Source organism: Otolemur garnettii, unplaced genomic scaffold (assembly GCF_000181295.1).
Source record: "Otolemur garnettii isolate 467f Iridium unplaced genomic scaffold, OtoGar3 scaffold00009, whole genome shotgun sequence".
Lineage (NCBI taxonomy): Eukaryota > Metazoa > Chordata > Mammalia > Primates > Galagidae > Otolemur > Otolemur garnettii.
This window is the reverse complement of record NW_003852404.1, coordinates 7,250,683-7,262,284: the sequence shown is the minus strand read 5'-3', so window position 1 is coordinate 7,262,284 and position 11,602 is coordinate 7,250,683. Positions and strand designations below refer to the sequence as shown.

The 11,602-nt window shown below is 51.9% G+C and overlaps 1 protein-coding gene across 1 annotated transcript in view; it reads left to right on the top strand.

Moving 5' to 3' along the window:
* The window catches only part of PADI6 (peptidyl arginine deiminase 6), a 24,285-nt gene that overhangs the window by 3,373 nt on the left and 9,310 nt on the right, over positions 1–11,602 (top strand). Inside the window, exons 4-9 of the mRNA XM_012801513.2 lie at positions 802–871; positions 3,179–3,246; positions 3,733–3,844; positions 4,811–4,936; positions 8,787–8,965; positions 9,177–9,280. Of these exons, the coding sequence (XP_012656967.2) occupies positions 802–871; positions 3,179–3,246; positions 3,733–3,844; positions 4,811–4,936; positions 8,787–8,965; positions 9,177–9,280 (659 nt within the window). The remainder of the gene's footprint in view (positions 1–801; positions 872–3,178; positions 3,247–3,732; positions 3,845–4,810; positions 4,937–8,786; positions 8,966–9,176; positions 9,281–11,602) is intronic.

Genomic DNA, 11,602 nt, shown 5'->3' with positions numbered 1-11,602 from the left:
CTTGAGGCTCTGTCTCAAAAAAAAAAAAAAGAGACAGCTGAGAACCAAATATCTCATAAGAACTGAGGACTATTCTCTGCCCTGGGCTCAGCCTCTAGTACCCTCAAGAGCGGCCAACAGTGAGATACTTGACCTTGGAGGGCTAAAGCCTCCATTTAGGAAGAGGTAATAGATCACACACATAAACATCATCTAGCTAATGGTTGGGTCTCTGTTTAGTTCATGACAAACCTCATGGTGAGCTCCATGGCTGAAGAGCAGGTCTGTTTAGAGTATAGAGACCCCTTTGGAAACAGAAGCTTATTCAGGACACAGGAAAGGCTGAGTTCCCACTCTCACCAGCCTGGGTGTCCTTAGTAAGCAGCTTAAGCCATCAGAGGACCTGTTTCCCACTGCCCACCTCCTAGAGCAATGGGCAGAGACCCCAGGAGAGCAGGTGCACCAGCGTGGGCATATAAACTGGTTTATAGCTTAGATGCTGAAATGCTGTGCTATTCCTCTGCCAAAACAGTAAAGTGATCCCTGTGCCTCTGAGGGTGTAGATCCCACCTGTGTGGGTTGTTTAGCCTGAGGTAGAAGGGTTGGAAGTGTGATGGCAGGTTATAAATGCTCAGAGGACTGACTCTGGCCTAAGTGTATCAGCTGACACCAAGACCCTGTATCAGCTCACACCAAGACCTGGGGAGCTCAAAGCTGTGACAGGAGACCAAAGGGACACACCTGGACTCAGCATGTGGCCCAGGCTGTGCCCCTGACCTCTGCCCTCTAACATTCCTATGGGTCTGGATGCTGTCTCCACAGGTCCTGGTCACATACTACGGGCCCCATGAGAACACCCTGGGCACAGCTGTGCTCTACCTCACTGGCATTGGTGAGTGCTGCTCCTAGCCTATCTTTGGGGGTGGAATGGGGTGGTTATTACAGAAACTCAAAAGGGTTTCTTTCACTGCAATAAGATGCTTCCTAGGGGCCCCAGGGGATTCTGGAATGAACTCCTAAGTGGATTCACCCAAGGTACCCACTCACTCTTCCCTTCCTGAAGCTCAATCACTTCTCCTGCCTACCCCTTTCATGTACTGCCAGCCTGACTTTCTGAGAAGAGAAGCAACCAGAACTTCCGCATGTTACCATCACCTACCCACCCATTCCTGTCTGGTCCTTACCTTCTGCCTCTGTTACAATGGACCACACATTGAGAGGGGAGGGGACCACTCCCCTCTCATTCAAGTCGTTCCCTTAGTGATTCTTACTAGGAGAAGATGCTACCACCTCTCCCCTTCCTGATCATTCCTGTCAGCCCAGGAACAAGCTGCGGTATCTCTAACCTGATTCTGTGTTACTTGGGAGCCCCAACTCTTTACTTGGGAGCCATCTTTACGTCCTCAATCTCTCCTCCCTTCCCCTCAGATGAGCTCGGATCAGATCCCTACCACCAGCAGAGCTCTTGCTGAAGGCTCTAACGTCTTTACTAGGTCTGGCTATCTATCCCTTCTCTCCCTAACCTACTGAAATATCTGATAGAACCAGTTATCTTTCCCGGATGCATTTTGCTAAATACCGTAGGGATGCTACACTCACCTCCCCCCACCAACACCTGTTTCTTCTCAGAGCCCTTTGCCGAATCTTTTGTCTCCCAAGCTGGTCGTTGAGGTGTCTCAGGGCTCAGGAAACCAGCTGTGTGGTTCTAGTGTCACCCTCCAGGCAGACTACTCCCCAGACTGTCTCCAGCTGGGCATCTCCCATGAATTTGACCTTGGGTATTGTCTACTCAACCTAATCTCCTGAGCCTCTAAGGAACATCTTGCACTTAATAGATCCCAAATCAAGCTAATGTTTTCTCTACCCCCAACTCCTTTCTAGTGTCTCCCTGTCACAATGGGGGGTAGCTCCATCTTCTAGCTGTTAGGGCCGGTTACCTTGATACCACCTGATTCTTACCCCACATAATCTGTGAATCTTGAGGGTGTTATGTGAAGTTCAGCTACAATCTGGGAACTCACCCTTCCCAATGCACTCCCTCTGGTCTGAGCCCCCATCCTCTCCTGCCTGGGTCACAGCCCTAGTTCCCAGTGGGATTTGTTGGGTCCACCTTTGCCCTTCTCTAGGGCTGGTCTCAATGTGGCAGCCAGAGTGGCACATCCATCTTGAATAGGATCTTAGATAATGTCTCCTCAGTCCAAAGCCTTTGGTATGGCTTGGATTAAACCCAAGTCCCTGTTGCCCACAAAACCTATATCCTACCTGCCTCTAATGTTGTGACCTGTGACTCTTTCCTCCCTCACTTCCTCTGCTCTGGGCACTGTCGGCTACTCTGACCCTCGAATTTTCCACCTGTACTTTCTCTCTCCCTTAGTGGCTCTTACCCCAGATGTTAGCACAATTACTTTCTTGCCTCCTTCAGATATCTTTTCAAATTTCAACTTAGACCTCCTGGATTATCCAATACACCCCAGCTTCATCCTTTCCCTGTTCCCCCACATTCTTATTGCCCTAGGATGTGAGGAATATCTGTTTCCCCTCTCCCTGCCCCCAATGAGAGAAGGCTTCTGTCCTGCCCACTGCTACATCTTTGGGTACCGGAATAGCCTGGGTCACAGCAGGCCATCTGTGTGTAGATGCTGAGGATGCAGGAATAAACGAGGTCTGTGCTTATGGCTCTGATGTTCCAGGTGGGAAATAGGATGTTAAGAGCTATGAACCGAAGCTCATGATAAAGTCACATGGTCATCTGATATGTGACAGAAGGGATGGGAGGCACATGCCAAGGCAAGAGGGGGCCTCTGTGATGATACTTGGGCAGAAGAATTGATTCTTCTGCTCTAAAGGAACTTGGAACTTAGACATAGAGCCTTTCCTCCATCTTGGAGGGGCAAGAACTTTCTAGAAGGCTAGGAAGGTAGACTTTCCAAACTGGAATCACCTGGGTAAAGGCTGAGAGTCGTAAGATGGCACCACAACCACAGTGAATGCCTGGGAGGTTTGGGATAGATGTGTGAATATTCAGGCCTCTCCAGACTTGCTCATGAGAGAAGTGGCCACCTGCAAGGATGCTGCCCTCTTCTCGTACAGCAAGCTGGAGAGGCCAGTGGCCTGACGACAGCCTCCTGCAGTCCCAAGGGGGTCACCTGCAGCTCCTAGGCTCTGTCTAGGTGGCTGAGATGCCCTTCCTGTGTTTCAGCGGTCTCCCTGGAGGTGGACATCTACCGCAACGGGCAAATTGTGACGCCAGAGGACAGAAAGTCAAAGGTGAGGGCAGAATGGAGGCCATGAGGCAGACCTGGCCTGGAGACTTGCTGTACTTGACCCTCACGGTGTCTCTTTGGTCAAATTGGTGCAAGTCCAGAACTGACAACTCCTAACTTATTTAAAAGATTAGGACATCTGGTGACCCTAAGATCACCTGCTAGACTGGTTGTGTAGTCACCCAGAGTGAAGAGTTAGCTGCCACCTCCAGGTGGGACGTCTCTTCCCGTCTGCCTCTATCCCCACTTCCCCTCTATGCTGGAATGAAGTAGGCAACTAGTAACCCGAATTTAGATTCTTCCCTTCCTCTCAGCCCATTCGCCTGATGTTACCTGTCTGTTCTTATAGGCCTTTGACCTCGAATTTTGTTCCTGAGGTCACTATTGACCTGTAGAAAGGACTGGCTCTGTCCCCTGTCATGCCGGTCACACCTGGGTGATAAGGGTTTATTGCTATCTCCCTGAGCCGATTTTCCTATGTCACTTGCAGAAAAAATGGATTTGGGGTCCCAATGGCTGCGGGGCCATCCTGCTTGTGAACTGCAGTCCTGCTGAAATAGGTCAACTGGAGAACAAGACCAAGAAGGTGTTCTTCCCTGAAGGTGAGACCCCAGGCTGACCCCACGCCCCTCAGGCTATGCCTGTACTGCCCGAGATCTCAGCTGAGATGATTCCAGGCTGATTTCCGATCCTTACCCCCTACCCTGCGGCAGATTAAATCTCTTATCCTGGCTTGGAGCTGCATAGCTAGGCCACATGAGCTGTCTGTCATAAACGGCCACTTCCTGGCTGGTGACTTAAGATCAGCAAAGTTTATGTGCTCGTCTTGCTATCCGTAAAATAAGGATGACACAGTTGGCTTTTCAAGGTGGTTGGAAAGGCTAAATGGGTACACAAGCTGCTTTCTAACCTTGGCTATCTTAGGAAGAAGCAGTCTTGGTTCTGGTCCTCCCTGTCTTTGGCCCAGGGTTCTACTGATCAGCAGTGGAATAGCTTCCAAGGCTGGGGGCGGGGGGGCATTAGTTTGCAGTCAAGGGCACATTTCTGTGAGATATCTGACCCCTGTAAAAATGACTGAGCCAGGCCCTTCTGTGGGGGCAGAGACATGGGTAAATGCCATCCTGACTCAAAAAGGGCCCTCCAGTCTGGACAACATAGCAAGACCCCATCTTTGCCCCACCCTCCAAAAGCTGGCAGGGCATATTGGTGTAAAACTGTAGTCCCAGCTACTCAGGAGGCTGAGGCTTGAGGCTCACTTGACTGCCAGAGTTGGAGGTTGCAGGGAGATGTGATTGCTCCACAACATTCCAGCCTGGGTGATAGAATGAGACCCTCCCTGTCTCAGAAACAAAACAAGTGGGCCCTGGGGTTGGCGACTTGTCTGTGGTCACATGGAGAATAGACAGCAGGAAACGATGTAGCCTGGCCAGAGCAGCAGGCAGAGAATCCTCAGTGTTCCTTTGTGTAAGCACCCCCTTCCCCTGGAACCCTGCCCTGCTGCTCTTCCCTCCATCCCTGGAGTTCTGGCCTCTAGAAGCCGCTGAACTCTCGCCTTGTCTTTTTCCCAGAAATGAAGAATCTGTCCCTGATGACAGTGACTATCCAAGGCCCCAGCTCCCTGTTAAGGAGATACCAGCTGGTCCTCCACACTTCCGAGGAAGAGTCAAAGAAGGCAAGAGTCTACTGGCCCCACAGTGAGTGTTCTTGTGCCAGCTCCAACTCTGTCTGCTCTCCAGGTGCTAGGGTGAGTTGTACCCTCGCGGAGTCTCAGCAGGGCCTCCTGGAAGCCCAGAGATCCAGAACAGATTGCAGCTAGATCTGCATCCCTGGGGTTCTCTAGCTGCCTCCTTCACCATAGACTGAGTCTACATTCGTGGGCAAGCTAGTGTACCTCCAAGCCATGCTCCCCACTTGCGAGATGGGGGGCAGTGCCCACCCTGCAGGGTTCTCACCACTGGAACAAAAAAACCAAATATTGGCTAAAATGGGAGCTATGGCCTCGTGCTGATGAGATAACATCTCCCAGTAAGTCTTGTCAGAATTCATCTGGGAAGCAGAGGGAATTCGCTGTTGTAGATGAAGGCCCAGAAGGTGGCTGACTTGGAAGGTAATTGTGTCTAACTCCAGCAAAATGTCCTTGACCAAGCCTTAACTGGCTTAGTACTCACTGCCTCTAAATTTCTCAAATTGAGGCCTAACTCTTTGCTTCTGGAAGGATATACTGCTACCCTTTAAAAGCCACGTTTAGCCACAGCTGGGGAGCCCTGTGGTCTACAATGTGCCTTCTCAGGGAGGGCCTTCTGTCACCAGCCCTGAGAGCATGCCTCTAAGGCTTCCTCTCTGTGCTCAGGGCCTGAGCAGAGTCCTTGCTCCATCCTTCCTGCAGACTCTAAGTCACAGTAACTTGGGATTAACCAGAAAGGGTAGCCCAGGTTGGATGTAGCCCCTTTACATGTAGGCTAGGAGTGATCCTTAGAAACCCATAGCTCGGCCCGGCACCTATAGCTCAACCGGCTAAGGCGCCAGCCACGTACACCTAAGGTGGCGGGTTCGAATCCCCAGCCCGGACCCGCCAAACAACAAAGATGGCTGCAACCAAAAAATAGCCGGGCGTTGTGGCGGGCGCCTGTGTTCCCAGCTACTTGGGAGGCGGAGGCAGGAGACTCGCTTGAGCCCAGGAGTTGGAGGTTGCTGTGAGCTGTAATGCCACGGCACTCTACCCAGGGGGACAGCTTGAGGCTCTGTCTCAAAAAAAAAAAAAAAAAAAAAAAAAAAGAAACCCATAGCTCCCAGCCTGGTTCCGGCCACAAGGGCTACACTGGCCCCTGAGTCTAAGTATGGACAACACTGCAGTAGGCTGGGAGGGCAAGTGAGCCTTGGGAGTCCACCCAGGAAGCCAGGAGTTGGTGTAGCCTGGTTAGGATGCTGTATTTCGCCCTGTGGGTTATAGTAAACTGCCTGTTTCTCCTTATTAAACTTAAGAATCTTGGACAGGGTGACACAACACGCTGTCTTAACAAGCCTTCCAGGTGATTCTGAGATGCTAAAGCTTGAAAACCGCTCATTAATCTGAAGACATTGCTAGGCAGAAAGCCAAAGTGGGCTGCGCAGAGTGGTTCCCGTCTGTAATCCTAGCACTCTAGGAGGTCAAGGCAGGTGAATTGCCTGAGCTCAGGAGTTCGAGACCAGCCTGAGAAAGTGACCCCCATCTCTACTAAAATAAACCAAGCATCATGGTGGGCACCTGTAGTCCCAGCTACTCAGGAGGCTGAGGCGAGAGAACTGCTTGAGCCCAAGAGTTGGAGGTTGTGAGCTATGATACCATGACATTCTAGCTAGGGTGACAGAGTAAGACTCTCGAAGCCAGAGGGTAAGTTCTGCCAACAAAGCCTTTCAAGAAGGCAGTGACCAACCAAGGCAAATGCTGCTGATAGACCAAGATGCCAAAGCCCATGAAATCATGGTCTTCAGAATGACAGTGACCCTGGTAAGAATGGACCAAAACCAGGTTGGAATGGGCAGGCACAGGGATGAACATAGACCATGGCAGGAATCTGCCTTAGAGACAAATGGTGGTAATATTGGGGGTGGGGGGGCCTGGCATGGAGTTGGGGGCACATCTGGAAATGGTAGAATATAAGCACATCTGTATGCAAATAAGACTGGCCCCACCAACGGGGAAATGGATCCAGAGGAAGAGAATTTTAGGAATACGTAATACTCAGAATACTAATGTGAGTCAGACAAGAGGGAATTCCTGAGTGGTGGGTGGCGAAGTCTTGTTTTGAAGTTTGGTCACAGCCAGACGGGCCTTTCATCGTGGTGGCTTAAGTACAAGGGTGCCTGGGAAAAGAGTCGGTTTAATCAGGGTTGAAGTTTTTCCAGGCAAGTAAACCAAAAAGATGTGGGCGTGGACAGCATGTTCAGGGGAGGAGGTCTGGTGACAACTTGGGACCCGAGAAGGGTAAAAAGGAAGTAATGGGTGGGAGTGGCAGTAAAGAGATCTGGGGCTAGAGACTGAGGTGGGGAGAGCGTAGGTGAGCTAAGAAAAAAAAAAAAAAGTGGAAGAATTTCCTGGAGGTGGCATCGAGTCTGGGCCATGACCACTGCAATAGGCATCTAATTGGTGCAGAAGTCAAGTTTAGTAACATGTCAAAGAAGAAAGATGGCACTGTCTGGTCTAAGGAGTCAGACTGGTCAGATACCAGTGATGACAGTGGTGGAGATGAGCTAGGGCTAGAACCTCCGTGAAGGACCAGGAGGCTGGCGGTTATTTGTAACGAAGAAGGGGGCAGGTGGCACTGCTTGACAGCATGTCTCCCAAAGGAACTAGCACTCCCGAGGCATGAGAAGAAATGGCCTAGAAGTGCTGATGATTACAAAGAAGGTACCCCCCTCCCCCACCATGCCTGATGGTACATGGCGGGTAAGAAAAGCACTCAGCTCAAATCCTCAGTATTTACTATGCCCCCAGGAAGGCTCTGGAAGGATAAATCTCTTCTCAGAGCCTCCTGGGGCAGGTGGACAGCCAAGGACCACGCCGGGGCTCGGTGCAGCCCTCTAGGGTCCAGAGTGGGCAGAAGAGTTGAAGATTAGCTAAGACCTGAGCCCTAGCAGGGCAGGGCTGAGAGCAGTAAGGCCTTCTAGGCAGAGGTGACTGTCATTCCGGGGTCAGGGCTTCTGGCCTGGCCCCATCTGTTTAATGAGGATCAATGAGAACCTGCCTTAAAGGGTTGTGAGGATGTAAGAAGTCCCTGAAGACCCATCACAGTTCCTGGCCTATGCTAAGTCTACAACAAAGGGTCAGCTCTGCTCTTAAAGAACAATTGGCCAAGAGAAAGCCCCAGAGGGTCAATAGCAGGAAGGGGCTTAGGACGAGTGGACTGTTGACCCACACTGCCCAGTGGTGAATTACCCTTAGGTAGAAGAGCTGCAGGGAGTCCAGGTCCCCAGAACAGAAGGCCCTGGGCTTATGGTGGCTCTCAGGCTGGGTGGTGGGCACTCCACAGTAGGCTAGCTGACTCTATCAGCTTGGGGGCTATGTCTGTGCTGGGGTATTGTGGGAGTCCTGGTAGAAGATGACCTCATCTGGTTTCTCCTACTTGGGGAAACGATGACCGTTTCACACAAAAGAAAATTATCCTGGCATGGTGGTTGTATGCCTGTAGTCTCAACTACTCAGGAGGCTGAAGCAGGAAGATTGCTTGAACCCAGGAATTCGAGGTTGCAGTGAGCTATAATAATGCTACACTCTAGCCTAGCAGTTCTCAACCTGTGGGTCGTGACCCACAGGAACTGTATTAAAGGGTGGCAGCATTAGGAAGGTTGAGAACCACTGCTCCAGCCTGGGCAGCAGAGCAAGACCCCATCTCCAAAAACAAAAGACAACAATGCAGGGAGAGAGAAACCATCCTAGCTCAGCTCCTGTCCTGGAACCGTAGCCCAGCTTCTGACGTGAAGAATGGGCTGGTGCCTTGACCATCAAATGTGGTGACTGATCCCAATCTACTTCAGTAACTGGTCTGTCCCTTCTCTCTCTTCCAGAGGATGGCTCTGGTACCTTTGACATGGTGCTGGGGCCTGGCCAGCACACCTATACCTTGGCTCTCTTGGGGAACAACTTGAAGGAGACCTTCTATGTGGAAGCCACTGAGTTCCCGTCCGCCAGCTTCTCGGGCCTGATCTCCTACTCAGCCTCACTGGTGGAAGAGTCTCAAGACCTGGTATGTCCCCCAACTAGACAGAGTCCTTGGACGAGGATGCTCTGGTGGAAGGAGCATGCCCCACGCTAGGGTAGAGGACAGGGGAACGCGAGGCTTGGTAGGCAGAACTAAGAGTGGGGGAGGAAGCTGAAGAAGGCAGATGGGGACCTGGGTGAGGGGAGGGCATGGATGTGGAAGGCAGGCTGCTGAGAGGACCTTTCTCTCACTGCAGTCAATCCCAGAGACCCCGGTGTACAAAGACACGGTGGTGTTCCGCGTAGCTCCCTGCATCTTTATTCCCAGCACCCAGATGCCTCTAGAAATATACCTGTGCAGGTAAGAGCCCCCGGCCCAGCTGCCTGTGCTGGGTAGCTTTCGTAACTGGCACCCTCCCCCTGCATTAGGGCAGGGTGGGTAAAGATGTCGAGGACATCTCACAGGAGAGTAAAATCTCCCCATCCGAGCAAGCCCCCAGACCTGCCCCACGTCAGCTCTCTGACATGTGTTTGGTCCCTCGCTTTGGGATTATTCAAACAGTGAACCAGGTGGTGCCCCCGTCAGGGGGTCACACAGACAGCATGGTCTTAGGCAGTGCCAAGTGCTCCAAAGCAGGGCAAAGGATGGAGAAGCAAAGCTGACAGGGCGTCCCGGTGCCTATAGAGCCAAAAAGAAACAGGCAAGAGCTGGAGGAGAAGGCAGGGGGCTGGGGCTGAAGCGAGCAGGGCCTCATGAGCTCTGAGTATTGCAGGAAGGCCTCCAGGGCTGCGCCGCCTGCACCCCACCTACAGAGGCTTTATGCTGTTGTTCACCTGGAAACCTGTAGGCAGGAGGGTGGCGCTGTTCCCCCGCTGTCACCTAAGGGCCCTGGTGCCTTCCAGTCTTGTTATGGTGCTTTCCCCTGGGGCAGGCAGCATCTGTCCTTACCATGGAGGTTGGGTACATGCACTTGTGGGCCCAGATCCCAGGAAGAGATAAGAGCCAAAGCTGCCTGTCTGCTGCTGGGGGTCTAGAAGTCTCCTGAATCACTCTGACAAGCCAAAGGCCTGAAGAGCAGAGGCCATACCAACTTCAGGGAGGCCGGGAATGGTGTCTGGCTATGTGGCTGTATGGTCAGGGAGGAGGAGACAGGATCCTGACAGGCGCAACCAGTGGGAAACCCTCAAGGGTTTTGTCTGTAATATGACTCTATCACATGAAAAATCAGGCATACAAGTGAAAGTGAAGAAACCAGTTCAGACTCAGCAGTGGCTCAAGCCAGAGTGGCAGGAGCACAACGATTAGATTCACGATTGTTTGAAGGCAGGACACTCCCTGCCCCACCAACTCCAAGGCAGCCTCCTGCAGCTCCCACTGTCACAGGCCTCCCTTATGGTATCCCTGGCATGGAGAATGCCTTCTATAGTAGGAGGCAGAGGTCAGTGCTGATGGGCATGACCTAGCACAGAAGGGAAAAGGCAGCTGTAGGAACCCCATCGGTAGGTACATAGGTACAAGGGTCACTTGCAGCTATGACAGGAAAGAACAATCAACTAGACAGGTGTCAGTCAGATGGCCAGGAAGCCCATGGCTACTTGTCTCTAGACCAGGCATCCTCAAACTACGACCCATGAGCCACGTGCGGCCCACCTAGGACATTTATCTGGCCTGCTGGGTGTTTTTGCTGCCGCTGCCTGTCCTGCTTAACAGCTGACTTGTCCCAGGGCCTGCAGTCTGGCCCTCCAATGGTCTGAGGGACAGTGAACTGGCCCCCTATTTAAAAAGTTTGGGGACCCCTGCTCTAGACCTGCATCCTTCTCTCCAACTTCTCTTGGTAACTCAAACTCCAGGGACTCTAGGGAAGAATAAATGTAGATCTGGGCCCAACAGAAGTTGGGTTTGCCCAAGAAGGACAAGAATATACCGTGATGATACGCCACGGGAGGAAAGAGGCAAGGGGCGGAGGTCCTGCTGAGACCAAACCTCCAGCCTAGGGGCCCGAAGCGGCCATCAGAAAGGTGATCAGGGGACTGGATGTCTGATCAAGATTGTGGAGATGGCTTGGTGCAGTGGTTCACGCCTGTAATCCCAGCACTCTAGGAGGCTGAGGCAGGTGGATTGCCTGAGCTCAGGAGTTCGAGACCAGCATTAGCTAGAGTGAGACCCTGTCTCCAAAAAGCTGGGTGTTATGGTGGGCACCTGTAGTCCCAGCTGAGGCTGAGACAAGAGAATTGTTTGAGCCCAAAGGTTTGAGGTTGCTATGAATGATGATGCCCAGGGTGACACTCTACCAAAGGTGACAAAGAGAATATCTCAAAAAAAAAAAAAAATGGGGAGATGGTAAGCCCATTGAGACAGGAGGTTAAGAAAGAGTAAAAAACAAGATCTCCTCAAATCAGGGATGTAAAGAGGCCAGGGGATGTAAAGAGGCCGTGTAAAACTCATCATATAGTAAGTTAACTAAGGGCAGTGGCAGCAGTGACAGGAAATTGGATGGGTATGGTAGACCAGCAGGATAATTAAGCCTCCTGGTGGGCAGCACGTTCTGTGGCTGCGGGTACATGCCACAAAAAAGCCAGCATGTTGGCTCGGCGCCTATAGCTCAACCGGGTAAGGCGCCAGCCACATACACCTAAGGTGGCGGGTTGGAATCCCCAGCCCGGACCCGCCAAACAACAATGA